This window comes from Megachile rotundata, chromosome 9, assembly GCF_050947335.1.
Source record: "Megachile rotundata isolate GNS110a chromosome 9, iyMegRotu1, whole genome shotgun sequence".
In the NCBI taxonomy this organism is placed as follows: Eukaryota; Metazoa; Arthropoda; class Insecta; order Hymenoptera; family Megachilidae; genus Megachile; species Megachile rotundata.
Window position 1 is genome coordinate 9,199,821 of NC_134991.1, and position 15,401 is coordinate 9,215,221.

Sequence of the window (15,401 nt, forward strand, 5' to 3'; positions counted from 1 at the left end):
TTCTTCACCGCCTCGGCGCTAAAATGGCGATCGAAGTGACAGCTCTCGCCTCCTCCTCGGTTCGGGTTTGGTCGAGCAGCCGCTCTCTACGACACACGCACCAGACTGTACGATATTTCTCTCTCTCTGTTTCCCTTTCAGTTTCCGACTCGCTCCGTATCTTTCGGCTCTTCCTAACCTTTCTCTCCTATTTCATGCACACGCATGCACATACACACTCTCACGGCACGCGGCACAACAGAATATAAGAAGTCGCGTATTAATCGAGCGACCGTCGACGATAGTGGACACACGCAGATGCGTACCGGGCGCGATAACCGAGGACAAACGGCACGATAGATTTGGTCACGGACACCGGTGGAGAGGAATATCGGTTGTCGATGGCGGCTCGAAATCTCAGTCCCGGACGACGCCTACACCACCACCACGTACCACCGTTAATAGCTGTGCTTGCCCGGACTCACGGGACTCGACTGGGCTCCGCCAGGCCACGATATCCCCGCCGCACTTGCGCCAACCGGCTATTGCTCCTACCCTTCGCGAGGATGTACTAACCGTTTCTCGTTCTTACGCCCACCCCCAGCGCAGTTCTATTAACCGTGCAGAGTAACTGAACCCCTGCGGAGGCTCCCACGCCCGCGAAACAGCCAATGCCGGAGCCTCTACTCCAGGAACGTCTAACCTTCTACAAGGGCGCCAAGTCAATGAATACGTTTCGCCTTTGCTAACAAACGTTCTTCTTCAACGCGTCGTTAACACTTCCCTGATGCAAAACTACCGACCTATCTATCCTTGTTGCTCGATTTCAGGCTACGGACGATCGATTTTATGTTTTACCATTTGTCAAAATACCTGATACATATTCTGTTTCGACGGGGCAGTCAAGGGCAAATGTGAATTCTATAGAGAAAATGTGGCGAAAGGGGAGAGGTCTACCACGAGGTGATTTTTACGGATTTGCGAGGATCTGAGAATTTGTGGACCTTCGAATGGGGACTTTAAGGTTTGAAGAACTACTGATATGGGAATATAGAGATTTGGGGATGTAGCCATTTCAAATCCTAGGAATTGGTTGAATATCTAGGAATTGGTTGAAAACCTAACAATATGTAGGAACATAGGTATTTATAGACATATATGTGTGAGAATCGAGAGATCTGACAATTTAGATCCCAGACGTAGGAATTTGAGGTCCTAGAAATTTGACCTATGAACTTCAAAGGCTAGCAATTTGAGGAATTAGGAATGTACGGGGACATTTAGGAATCTCCGTATATGAGTATCTAGAGTCTTGACGATTTGGGTCTTAGACCTAAGAATTTGAGGTCATAGTTCGGAAACCTAGGAGTTTCAGAACCCAGCGGTTAGGAGATCGATGAGTTTTTGGTATTTAGAGATATTAGAATATGGGAATATAAGGACTTACGGCTGTAAAAATTTGGGGATTTAAGAATTTGAAGTCCTACCGATGTGATCCAGAGGCTAAACCTAGAAATTGATGGCACTAAAGATTTAGAGGGCTAAGGATTCAGTGATGTGAAAATTTAGAGATGTGACTGTGGATTTTTAAAATTTCGGGATCCAAGGATATCTAAGGACTTAGAAATGTAGAAATTCAAGGTTGTCAAAACATTCTCATTAAACCCCATAAAAATACCACAAATCTCGTCACAAAGACATTTAATAAATTCGACAAAAGATTAAAATTCACTCAAGAAAGAAGCAAAAATACTTTCCCATTTTTACCATAATTAAACTCAACACTTAATCACACACTAATATCAGAAAATAACATGAAACATGATATAAATTTCAAATCTCTATCACCAGAAGATAGTCATTTTAAAATTCGTTATTTTATCGAGCTGTTTTATTATCTAATAACTAACTTCATAATAATAATTCTAAAAGCTCTTTTGCTTCTATGACTAGCAAAAGAAAGAAAATGATAGAAAGAGAAACGAAGGCTCCAATAAGTACGAAAAGGAAATGATGATGATCGTTCGACGATGGCATCCGCGGGTATGGGATTCTCCTACACGAGGTTGACTGTTCAAATTTTTCTGCTTCTCTTTGAAGATACCGGCTTTGCCGTTCGCTCGCATAAAATCCGTTCCACGAAGATCGATCACATCGCGTAAAGAGCTATACCTGTACGTTGATTTCTCATTGTAAGAGACTGTTCGACGATCTTTCGCAACGCGTCAACTCTACAGGAATCCAAACCTTCTTCGAACGCAAAACATCATTCTAAGAGCTACACAGAACTATAATATATGTTCAGAAACACGTACATGCATCTGAGTGCATGCACACACGATCTGAGCGCATTTGAATTGGCGTATTGGAATGGACTCTCGTTATATGGCCTTTGGTAAGGCTGTAAGAGTGGAAGACTTTAAAAATTTGTTTGAGGAAAGAATTTGGGGAAATTTGAAATTTGGAGATTTGGGGATTCGAGGATTGAAATTTTGGAAATTTGAAAATATGAGATTTTGGAATTTTAGAAATTTGGGAATTTGAGGATGGAATTTTTGAAATTTGGAAATATGAGATTTTTGAAATTTAGAAATTTGGAAATTTGAGGATGGAATTTTGGAAATTTGGAAATATGAGATTTTGGAATTTTAGAAATTTGGGAATTTAAGGATGGAATTTCGGAAATTTGGAAATATGAGATTTTGGAATTTTAGAAATTTGGGAATTTGAGGATTAAAATTTTGGAAATTTGGAAATTTGAAAATTAAAATTTTTGAAATTTGCAAATGAGATTTTTGAAATTTAGAAATTTGGGAATTTGAGGATGGAACTTTGGAAATTTGGAAATATGAGATTTTGAAATTTTAGAAATTTGGGAATTTGAGGATGGAATTTTGGAAATTTGGAAATATGAGATTTTGGAATTTTAGAAATTTTGGGATGTGAAAATTAGAATTTTGGAAATTTGGAAATATAATATTTTTGAAGTTTAGAAATTTGGGACTGTGAGAATTGAAATTTTGGAAGTTTGAAAATGTTGAAATTTTAGAATTTGACAGTGTCGTTTTGGAAATCCAGAAACTAGAAAATTTCAATGTGTTAAAACAACACGTGGAAATGTAAAATGGAAATGCCTAAAAATACCACACGTGGCAATACAACGCGTGTCGATACAACGCCCTATACAATTAGTAGCAATCCAACATCCAGCGTTCAACAACTTGTGATCCCATCAATCAGAAAAGAGCCGTTTGGCTATAAATACTGCAGTGATCCCCATAAATCAGCGCGTCGTATAACGACGATGGAGCGCCACTCCAAATGTGGCAATATAATAAGAGTCTATGACATTTGAATCCCACCTGCATTTAAGGGATTAAAGATTTCGTGACAATATGAGATTAATTAAAATACGAGACAGATTGTGTGAAACACTGGATAGGTAGGAGATTTGTAAATGAACGAAAGTCGAGTGCCAAAACGGTATCCGATTAAAATTACGTCCGAACAGAATCGTCGACAATCGCGCGACCGATAGATGTCGTTTTCGTTATTTATGCGCATAGCATTGGTTTAATTCGATTTCGGGACCACCGGCTGTCGGAGATCAAAGTTCTGTCCCGTCGATTTCCTGCCGTTCAATCGGAGCGCAAAATATCAAGCCGTGCGAACCGTAATTGAATCTGTACCAGCAACCGAATCAGCGCGACGGCCAATCATTACATTATACGAGTCACTCCCGGCGATCGACATTCGTTAGTCAGTCGTTCGTGTAATTGTTGGCTTACTAGTTTCCCGTTTAAGCTGTTGGTTTGTAGTTGAAGTACCAGATAAACGTGCTACGTTAACAATGCGAGGGCGCAATCGTACATTCGGAAAGAAATGCGACCATTGTTCGTTAGATAACTGAAAGCTAGACAGATAACCCTGACAAAACGAAGGGTTCCGTTTTAATCTATAAATGAACATGTCTCGAACAGAACGCTGCATTATAAGACCGCTAAACATCGAAGTTCAATCAGTAATGATAAGAGACATCGTTAAAACATAACTTGTAACTTTTGATAAAATGTTTTTAAAGAAATTATGTCTTCGTCAGTTTGAAACGTTGCGAGCTTAGAAATGTAATCTGGCATGAAAAATCAAAGTCGGCGCCATCATTTATCACTTCGCTTCGACCCTTATACTTGTTAGGGCTGTTATCTTCTTTTCAGTTCCACGATACATCGATTTAGAAATTAAAATGAGACACCTCGTACACGGATCGGAAATTTACGTCTTCATTTTATCGGACTCAGAATTTTATTACTCCGTTATGATTCTGTTGAGGATTCGTAGTCTGACATAATTTAATTATGTAGAATTACACATACATATGTTGATGACATACATGTATGTTCGTCTAATATAAGCATTGTTTGATCTCTGTAAAAGAACTCAGAAATTAAGAGGGTGGACATAATAGCAATAAGTAGATGATATAAACCGCAACGCACCCGTTGCGTCATTAACAGAACGCATCACATGGAGGCCAATGATCAAAGCAATCGTGGCCCTAACAAAAACAACAACAACGCATCACATGCGTCAAAAGTAGTATTTGTATCACTTAAATACCATGGCAATTAGACGAACGTATAACAAAATTAAAAAATTGAAAAAGTAAACGTGACAGCAATAAATATTTGATATAAACTGCGACGTACCTGTTGCGTCATTAAGGCACCATATGCGTCAAAAGTAGTATTTGTACCGCTCAAGTACTATGGCAATTAGAAAAACGTATAACAAAATAAAAAAATTGAAAAAGTAAACGAGATAAATATTTGATAAAAACAGAGACGCACAAATTGCGTCATTAACAAAACACATCATATGCGTCAACATATGAGTATGAGTAATAAAACAACTACGAGACGTAGGAGGTATGGAATTATATTCAAGAATTATAGTACATATCTAAATATACAAGAATGAAGAATGGATACGAAAGAAGCACATATTTTCTTGGAGAATGTAGGAGACATAGAAACACGGCGACAGATAATGATACATCCTAACACGTAGACACAAGCGAAGATTACAGAGATTAAAGTCGTCCCACAGGTTGGGAGCGGCGGGAATGTAAAGTTGTTGCTTTGTTACCACGGTAAACAGTAGGAAAGCGGTGGAAATTAGTCGTTCGGCTAGGGCCAGTGGCAAGAGTGGCACCGCGATAATTAGGTTTCACTTGGTTCGCTTTAATAATCCAGACAACATGCAAAGTGCATTGCTCGGATCCTTGCATCCGTGAAAGCCGGGGTGGAGGCATTGGCGTAACTAGATAGGAACCAGGATGGACTTGCACCCCACCCACTCCCCAAATATATGAAGTGGCCCTTCGTGTAAAGCATAAGGAATGGAGGATGTAGAATGTTGGGTGCTTCGTGTATCGCATACTAGAAACTTAGACGTTTGCGATGCTACAAAGTTACGGGTTCTACAAATTTAGAAATTGTTTAGTTCTAGTATATAGTCATTTTTTGAATTTTCTAATTTTTGAAAGCTTAAATTTTGAAGGAATTTAAGGAAGTTCAAAACTTTAAAATTTTGAAGTGTTACAGTTATCAGACTATACTCTTCTACACATACATACTGCACAGCGTTGTTCCTTCTAACCCTTTGCGTTCAAAGGTATTTTTGCTATTAACAGATGGAAGCTGCAAAACTTTTTAAATGAAGAGTTTGCTAAATTCCACTACTTGCCACTATATCCGTTTTATCATTATAAATCATGTATATAGCAACATATATTTCATTAAAAAGTATTAACCCTTTGCACTCGAAGGTAACTTCACAGTTTACAAACAGCAATTTTAAAACTTAGTTAAAAAGTTAAATGAATTCTCTTGAGGTTATCATTTCTCTACTAATAATTTCCACTATTGACTGTTTCACTATGTTTATACATTTAAAATGCTTGTTTCAAATTATTGTATTAAATAAAATGGAGACTGAGAGTCACCTCTCGAACGCAAAGGGTTAAACCTAATGTCGCTTGGAGTTAATAAAGTTCTGGAGCCTATCCCGTATAAGAATGCTCGTTACGCCAATGGTTGTAGGTGTTGTCTCGTGCATGTGACCACCGTTAACGTCGTCCCCGATGGTTGACAAATTTTGTTAGAGTACAGCCGAAATTATTAATGCCTTTTCCGCGACGAGGTCCAGACGAGGCGCGAAATTAGCGAGGCCGAAAACGGTACACGATACGCTACAAGCGGAGTCGCAATCGAGATAATGAAAATTAACGACGTTAAAGCGACGTCACGCTCGTAATTAATTATCGTGGCCCGTTTGCTCGTTGTCGATCGGCTCTTTGCGCACCGGACCCTTCCCATAGCCAGAGAACCATAATCGCGATATCAATCCTTCATTAATTCCTCACTGAACCGATGCCACGTCGAAACTCTTCCACTCTTCGACGCCGCGATTAATTCCTCAAGACGTTCTATATATCTATATATGCATGAACCACCGATTCTATGAATTATACATCACGAAGCCGGCACCCTCGCCGCGAACTTTCTTGCGGCGAATGATCGTTTTTGCACTCGAAGAGATAGATAAGACAAGTAAACTCGCTTCTTTAATAAACGCTGCCACGAAAAACCATCGTAAATTACTTAGCCGAGGAAGCCTCGATCCAGGAGCCGATAAATCGATTGTTCAACTTAGAAAGCTGATTGAAGGGGTTAAGACATTTTTCGAGCAAAAAAAATTGAAACTTTTTTCTTTTATCTTAGGCTTCTGATAAAACTGAAACATGGTTGGTTGCGAAATTTAATTTCGAAATATGATCAACTGGAATCTCGCTATGTGGCCTTAAACTAGTTTTACATACTCTGATTTTTTAATTCTGGTTCGTAATTGAAATGATGATTCCATCTTGAAAATTTTTAAATTCGAGGACTTACAAGTTTGAAAATTTTATAATTTCAAAGTTTGCGAGGTTGGGAATGTGAAAAGGACTTCCAACTTCCTAAACTTGAACGCTATTAGTATGTATGAGAGTCCGTAAGAAGTGGCCATATAAAAACTTACCACATAACGAGACACTGTATATAAAAAAAATTAAAAAGAGAAAGTAATATACAATTTCAAAAATGAATTTAAACTTAAATTTAAACTACATCATATTACGTTAAAAAGAGGTCAAATTCAGAGGGTTAATATGGGAAGCCGTTTGATTACCCGGGTCTTTGTTGATCGTGAGTAGTCATGTATCAAAATGCATTCGGACAGGCCGAGTGTAACGAACTTCCTTATCTCGTTTACTCTTCGCCGGATTTCCATATCTCCCTTTTTCTACGGACCATCCAACACGCTTGAAATCTACTCTCCGATAATGTGAAATCGCATCCTCTCCAACCCACGCATCGGCTTCGGAGACCGATTTATGTTAGAGAATGCGCCGCATGATGGCAATACAGGAAGGACACTTTCGTTTGAAAGATTCGTAAAAATTTCATACAGGAATGTGGCTCTAAACGACAAACCTATTTATACTTGCGCTGCAGTGGAACTATAATTTTAGTCTGATTATCTAATATAGCATTTATCAATGTACGGTAGCTAATAGTGTTACCAGTTTATATCGTAAATTCTTCTATTGAGTGGATAGACTAGACCCGTTTTCAAACGAGTATATAATTTTCCAGTGTATACACAATTAACACTTTAATCTAGTTAACGAGCATAATAAATGCTTTGCTTGAAATTTCAAATCTTGCATCTGGTGTTCACAAGCACCGACTGCAGGACATGTGCTATACACGTGTACTCGGTATCGTAGAAAAAAGGAAAGGAATATCTTGTGGAAAGGACGAGTAGATTTTGAACATTTTTAAGGCGATAAGCGACGTTTGACTCGTTGAAAAATAAACATTTAATTTATTTACTTAAGAGAATATTTATTTTAGTAAAAGTTTTTTTAACATCTACCGCTTAAACATTCTCTGTAACTTATAAAATACAGTTGTTGTTACAACTACATCCAATATCACATATTGCATATTTTCTGGATCGGGTTCAGAGCTCATAACTGCTGTTTCTTTGTACAACAATGATGCTGCTGGACTACCCAGTTTTACCCTGAATTTTTTCTTAAGCAAATTGGCAGCACGCATAATTTCTTTTTCTAGTTTAGATTGTAAGACACCAATTCCTATGGATTTGACTGCAGAAACAGTAAGCGTATTTTCTGGTAAAATATCTTTATCGAATGTCCCTTCTTCAATAATGTCACATTTATTGGCAACATTAATAACCACTTTATTTTCTTCTATCATTGGTTCTATTGTTTTCTGAACTTCCTGAATTTGTGCTTTTACATCTGGATGACTTATATCAAATACATGTACTAAAATATCCTATAAAAAATGAAAAATTAACTTATAAGATTCTAGCTTGTAAGGTAGTTAAACATGTATTTAACATACTGCATCGATCGCATCTTGTAAAGTTACTCTGAATGGTTCTATTAAAGTTTCTGGTACATCCTGAATAAATCCAATTGTATCAATATACAATACTTTTAACTTATTTGATAGAAATCCTTGATGAACTGTGGTATCTAAAGTGGCAAATAATTTATTTTCAGGTTGCAAATGTTCATCCCCTGTTAATGCTTTTATTAATGATGTTTTTCCTGCATTTGTGTACCCAACAACAGCTATACTTGGAAAACCATAACTATTTCTTTGTGATTTTGTCATATGTCTGTGTTGTTTTAATTTTTCCAATGCATTTTTCAATTTCTTCTCTCTATCTTGAAGAATTTTTTTTCTTTTTTCATCTAAATTTACTCTTCCCATGCGATAAGTACTAAAATCAATCATTTTTTGCTTTATATATGGTATTTCTGCTAAGGCTACTTGCAATTTTGCTTCTGGAGTCTTTGCGTGTTGTCGAAAAATATGAATAACTATAGAGTAACGATCATAAACTGGCAATTGGAAAGCTTTCTGCAACTCAAAGATTTGTACAAATTTTAACAAATTTGTACTAATAAATATCGATGTAACATTTGCGTTCTGAATAGCTTGTTTCAAAGTCTTAAGAGTTCCTGACCCGACTAATTGTTTCCTTTGTAAAGTAAGTAATGGAACAAGCTTCTTGTCAATAACTTTCCAATTTGGTAAAGTATTAATAAGTGTTACTGCCTCTTCTAACTGTAATTCAGGTGTTGTGTTTCTTCTCTTATCAGGACCCCATTTTATATAGGGTTGTATAACAAATACTCTATTTCCAAAAATAAGAGATCCTAAACAGTGTTCAGATACTTCTTTATAAGTTTTCTGTTCTTCTTCATTCTCTTGAAGTTCTTCATACTCTATGCCCGAATCAGATTTGTAACGCCGAATAATATTTAATATATTGAATTCTTTCTTTCCTTTTAATACGTGCTGAGATATATTTATAACATGAAATATTTTTGTTAGATACTGCATTGTTTATTGTATACAGTACAAAATAATTTGAAAAATAATATGTTTTTGTCAATTAAAGTATCTGTACATTATATAATTATTTACATCCAAATAAGTGTAACCCACAAAATTGCTGTTAGGGAAACATAACCTCAAACTTAATGTTTTTAATTTAAGATTGATGTTAAAGAACTGATTATTGATAGAATTATACAGTATTTCCATTAATTCATAATTAAATACGTAATAAATATAAAATGTTTGATGTATCAATACAAATGAAAATATCAACTGTTTAAATTCAACGCTTAACCTTACTCAAGACATAACACATATTAAATCATTTAATTACGAATCATAGTATTCAAAGAATTTTAATCTTATAATATATATTATTCTAATGGTTATAAGTTTTTTCAAAATGTATAATTATAAACAATTAAAAATTTAATTATACTGCTATACTTAATGTAATTATAACAATGAACCCTATTACTGTATTCATCTTTTCACCAAAATATTACAGTGTTCTCCGCAAGTGCTACTATTATAGTTTTTATTAATTATTTATGGTATAAGTATTCATACACAGTGTGTTTTCTGATGGTACACTTATTCGCGCGCGTTAAATTCAAGAATCGGTGAACTACGAACAGATGTTCTTGCCACGTGACTAGCCTTATCACGAAACTGACAAGGTGTCAATCTTTGGTAGTGCGAATGTGCCTTACCAAAATTAAACGATAAATTTGACTTTATTTTAAGCAAAAATGGAACCAGGAACATTGGCAAAAGTTTTGTCTGATTTTTTCACGACTGTCGACGGAGAATTAAGTTTAAATAAAGGAGAATACTTTTTGGTAATTACAATAAATATATATGTATATAAACATTTACATATAACCCTATCAAAACAAATACTAAATTACGTCATTTTCCATGTAATAATTGAAATAGGTATACAGTATCATAGATAGACACTGGTGTTATGGGGAATCTCGGGGCAGGACTGGCAAATTTCCTTCAAATCGTTTACACAAAATAGATATTCCGCAATTGCATGATTCAGAAATCTTGTTCGTTTCAATCGCTGCTTTTCCAGGGCAACAGGATGGAGATCTATCTTTTGATGAAGGTAACTTATTTAACATGTGTAATAAAATCTATATTTTTGATAGAGATTAATGCGTGCATTATGCAAATAGGTGAACTTATTGTTGGAGTACAAAATGTTGGATCTGGATGGTACTTAGGACAAATAGATACTAAAAAGGGGATTTTTCCTGTAACTCATACGTGGCAAATTGACACTAAATTATTGAAGGTACTTATTGTCAAGCAGCACAATGACCATTTTACGAACAAATAAATTTGTTTAGAAATAGAGATAACACATCTATTACTGATTCCAGAAAGCTTTAGGAAAAAAGAATATAAACAAAAAGGCGAGGATAAAAACTAATTTAAAAGCACAACTTGATGGAGAACTTGATTTAATCGAAGGTGAAATAGTCACTGTTACAGAAATTCTTGAAGATGGATGGTGCTCTGGTATAACAGAAAATGGTAAACAGGGAACATTTCCAGAAGCATTTATATGTTATATAGATGATTCTGCTGCTCAATTGGATACAGCTTCTGCAGTGGATTCTTATGTTGCACCAACATCTTATAATGATGCAGTATACACAAACATTGAAGAAGCACACCTTGTAACTTCATACACTGAAGAACCTGCACCAAATTATTATGACTTGTTCCCTGAATTTAAAACAGATACTTCAGATCAAATGATAAGTTCTGAAAACAATCAAAGTAATCAAAATACTTTGGATTTAAAACCATATGCTATAACTTTATACCCTTTTAATGCTCAATTTCCAAATGAACTTAGTTTTGCAGTAGGAGAAGTAGTACATCTCATTAAACATATAGATTCAGAGTGGATGGAGGGTATGATAGATAATCAAAAAGGAATCTTTCCTATATCATATGTTAATATTATCGTAGACTGTAATGAAATTAACACAGAACAAAATCTACTTACTCAAGATACAAATAATTTAGAATATGATGAATTAATGCCTGGAACCAAAGTCAAAGTAGAGTATACTTTCAAAGCTCAAATGGATGGAGATTTGAGTATTTCTGAAGCTGATATAGTCACAGTAATTAACATGGCAAATTCAGATTGGGTTAATGTCGAAGATCAGTCTGGTAAAATTGGTTTATGTCCCAGAGGGTATTTAACTGCCTTGACAACAGAATCATCAGATATTGCCGAAAATATTTTAGAAGATTTTGTGATGATACGACATGATGAGACAACTTCAAGGGCAAATGAAGAACAAAAACCAAAAAGACTTTCAGAACCACATAGACCAGCACCACCAGTACCAGCACCTGGTAGGACGCCATTACAGAAAGATGCAGTGGAAAATAATTCTGCAAATGTTACTGAGCAATTGGATGTTGCTAGTATTAGTAATTTAGACATTAAACAGAAAAATGCAGATCAAAGACAAAATGTTATATCGGAATTAGTCCTAACAGAAAAAGAATATGTACGAGATTTAAAATTAACATACGAAACATTTAATTTGTACAATCCCAGTAAACTTGAATCTTTAGGAATAGACGTAACTACATTATTTGGAAATATTTTTGAAGTTATTCAAGTGGCTGAAGAATTGTTGGATTTGATACTAAGAGCAATGAAGGGATGTGATGAAGGGCTGCAAACAGTTGGTCCATGTTTTATCAAAATGGCGGAAAAATTAAAGAATGTATACGTGAAATATTGTGGAAATCATGAATCTGCATTAATTTTGTTAAAGAAGGTAATACTTTCACAACCATTTCTTATATCAATTTTATGACCTATCTGTTTTATATATTTCAGTATGAAACTAATGAGGAAATAATGACCGTATTTAATAAAGGTATTGAAACATTACGCTATCAAGTAGCTTGTTTTGATATGAGCTCTGTTCTCATAAAACCTGTACAAAGAATATTAAAATATCCCCTCATTTTATATGAATTAGTGAAGGTAAGTAAACTCAATATGCATGTATTTTTAATGCAGCATTATAATGGTAAAAGAACATTTACATAGTTATCATCAATACTTTAGAAACCTCTTTAAATTCAGACAGACATTTTTTAGTGTACCGATGACGATCATCCCGATAAACATACTGTAGAGGAAGCATGGAAGACTATGACAGCTGTTGCCAGTCACATTAATGAATATAAACGTCGGAAAGATTTGGTATCAAAGTATTTGGACAACGATAACACATTAATGAGGAAAATGGCTAAACTAAATATGCATTCTGTTGCCAAAATGTCTACCAGATTAAGTACACGGCTATCTGCAAGTTTAGGATTAACAAATGTTGCTGTTGATCCAGAATTTGAAGAACTTGAAAAACAATTTAGATCTGTGGAAAAATGTACTTTCCAATTAGCTAAAGATGTTGATCAGTGCCTTACATATTTAAGTGATGAAGCTATCTCTGGAGAAGTAATATCAGACTTTTTGATTCAGTATTATCAGGGAACACCAAATAATGAAGCAAGAAGACTTAGAGATATAAGATCTACAATTTGGTCACAGTTCATACAAGAATTAAAAATGTGCTTAAAAGATAGAGTTAGCATACCAATAAATTTTCTGGCAACATTATTAGAAGGACCTGCTGTATTAATAACAAAAAGACATGACAAACTGCTTGACTATGATGCTGCTATTTCTAAAAGTGAAAAATATAGAGATTCAAGAATTGTAATTATTATATGTTTAAATATTTTCTGCATGGAACTAATTATAAAATATGTAAATTCTACACTACTTTATTTTACTTAGGTCCAGGATGAATTAGCAACAGCACGAAGTAATTATGAAGCATTATCACATCAACTGTTAGAAGAATTGCCTATTCTCATTGATGCAGCAACCAAAATATTAGTTGCTGCAATTGGTGCTTTTGCACAAGCTCGAAAACTTTTATGTGGAAAAATTACTAAACGATACTTAACTCTTTGTGAGGTATTCTAAATGATATTACAACTACTGTTTAGGAGTATGTGAGAATTAAAAAAATTAAATTGTTATTTCTGTATCTCTAGAACTCAACCCAACTAACATCTCAAGATATTTTGGAATCATTTCTGGTTAATCATAATCTATTATGGAATCAGATAACACGTTTTGGTTTTGCTGGGTCAAATCCCAGAATAGAAGAAACACAATCTAAGTGGTGCCCACAAAGTGAAAGACAAAGAACAGCATTAAGAAACAAGTATTCCAGTGATAAGTTGTATGTTGTTACTGAAAATGTAGTGAGCACATCATCTTTGGATATGGGTGCGGCATGTGGAACTTTAGTTGCAGTAATAAAGAAGCAAGATCCTATGGGAGATACATCAAGATGGTTTGTAGATAATGGAGTTGCACAAGGATTTTTGCCCTCTAAATGTTTACAACTCCAACAACTACCAAGAACTGAACCATATAATGAGATTACTACTACAAACAAACCTAACAGTACAAATATGCCTGACTTGATTTGCATGGATTCTCCTGAAAAGGAGCTAAAAACTGCAACTCAATCACATTTGCAAGAACTACTTGAACTTGACGTTAATAAAGACAGCCATTGTTATGGCAATATTGAACAAATTCCTAGAGTTCAACAGTATCAAAATCTAAATTATGAGGTTTGTAATAATTAATTGTTTAATCTTAAATGAATATTTAAAAAATATGTAAATTGAAATTTTTCAGTTCTATTACGCGGAATATGATTTTACTATAAATATTCCTGGAACACTGAATATTGTTAAGGGACAAGCATTAAGGCTTGTTAGACCTCATGATGAGAAAGGAAATGATGAGTGGTGGCTTATGGAAGATCGTTATGGTAATAAGGGTTACGTTCCTCAAAACTATTTACGTGAACCACCCACAGGAAAGTAACAAACTTATAAATGATATTTCATTTATATCTTAATGTATTTAACTGTTAATAGTTTTTTAATTTATGTTACATTTTATCATAAAAACCTCAATTTGTTATTCAAATGGTAAATATTTGAAATCATTACTAACATTAAATATTAAACATATAGAGACTATTTATAGTTCAACATTGATATACATATTTCATTCATATTTTAACTTCACACAAAGGTATTTTAACTCTTTGCTTATAGTACTTATGCTTAGATACTTTACGCTTAAACATATTTTTCCATTATTTATAATTTGTATATATCCATATATGTATCAGAAAGTTAAAAAATATATAATTTTATCTACAAAGATAATATGTCAATTCTGTGATACTTTAAATACGTATTATTTTAATATTCTAAAAATTTTATTTTATTATATAAATGTATTTGTGCTTACAAATGTATTATATGCCTACAGAATAATATACACGGAAATATATTGTATATATTTTTTAATTGATTTTGTAAAATTTATGTACCATCTTGACAATGTTCACGCATTTTATATAAATGAATGTATATACATATATAATATACGTTTAAAATTTAAATTGAGGATGTTGTAAGAACAATAATAAAAATGTTGCAAAAATGTATCGTGTTAAAACAATTTAATTAACGAAATACCAAATATCACGATTCATAATATATAAATCTATAATATGTATATTTTTAATACTTATCGTTGTTGCCTTCATTCTTATTGTTCAAACCTATTGATAGACTCAGATGACACATTTAGCCGTTATTAAACCAAACATCGGTCCCGAAATTGTGTTGCTTTCTTGGCACATGGATCTTCAAAGATTCACATTATTTACAATCACACATCCTCTCCGAAGAAATCCGTTGACAGTTGTTAGCCACTTTTTCAGTGCAATGTCACGTGAACCGTTCAACAGCTTTTTTCAAAATTATGGTTACCGAAACAAT

At 34.4% G+C, this 15,401-nt stretch overlaps 3 protein-coding genes across 8 annotated transcripts in view; 1 reads left to right on the forward strand and 2 right to left on the reverse strand.

The window, feature by feature from the left end:
* PlexA (plexin A) overlaps positions 1-15,388 on the reverse strand; it is a 496,310-nt gene extending 480,922 nt beyond the window's left edge. For 4 of the 6 annotated variants that reach the window (XM_076535614.1, XM_076535612.1, XM_076535613.1 and 1 more), the window contains exon 1: positions 15,148-15,388. The gene's annotated coding sequence lies outside the window, so the exon portion shown is untranslated. Of the gene's footprint in view, positions 1-178; positions 487-15,147 lie in introns of those variants that run through there. The other 2 variants (XM_076535616.1, XM_076535615.1) reach the window with 2 other exon arrangements.
* Positions 7,903-9,799, reverse strand: LOC100875576 (putative GTP-binding protein 6). Its single transcript, XM_003706372.3, has 2 exons — positions 8,457-9,799; positions 7,903-8,387 (listed from the first exon to the last, which is right to left on the reverse strand). The coding sequence occupies exons 1-2, from the start codon at positions 9,465-9,467 to the stop codon at positions 7,956-7,958; spliced, it is 1,443 nt and encodes a 480-aa protein (XP_003706420.1). The 5' UTR covers positions 9,468-9,799; the 3' UTR covers positions 7,903-7,955.
* On the forward strand, positions 10,098-14,516 carry LOC100875688 (rho guanine nucleotide exchange factor 38). Its single transcript, XM_012292564.2, has 9 exons — positions 10,098-10,306; positions 10,404-10,581; positions 10,652-10,770; positions 10,859-12,286; positions 12,349-12,498; positions 12,616-13,236; positions 13,318-13,500; positions 13,581-14,171; positions 14,239-14,516. The coding sequence occupies exons 1-9, from the start codon at positions 10,217-10,219 to the stop codon at positions 14,428-14,430; spliced, it is 3,552 nt and encodes a 1,183-aa protein (XP_012147954.1). The 5' UTR covers positions 10,098-10,216; the 3' UTR covers positions 14,431-14,516.
* Positions 15,389-15,401: the final 13 nt, after the last annotated feature.

What these genes read in the sequence shown, in the direction of transcription:
- LOC100875576 (XM_003706372.3), bottom strand. Translation starts at nt 9,467, where the DNA reads ATGCAGTATCTAACAAAAATATTTCATGTTATAAATATATCTCAGCAC. An exon ending in TACAAGATGCGATCGATGCA is followed by an intron (nt 8,388 to 8,456) that starts GTATGTTAAATA and finishes CATTTTTTATAG; the next exon opens with GATATTTTAGTACATGTATT.
- LOC100875688 (XM_012292564.2), top strand. Translation starts at nt 10,217, where the DNA reads ATGGAACCAGGAACATTGGCAAAAGTTTTGTCTGATTTTTTCACGACT. An exon ending in AGATCTATCTTTTGATGAAG is followed by an intron (nt 10,582 to 10,651) that starts GTAACTTATTTA and finishes TTATGCAAATAG; the next exon opens with GTGAACTTATTGTTGGAGTA. An exon ending in AATATAGAGATTCAAGAATT is followed by an intron (nt 13,237 to 13,317) that starts GTAATTATTATA and finishes TATTTTACTTAG; the next exon opens with GTCCAGGATGAATTAGCAAC.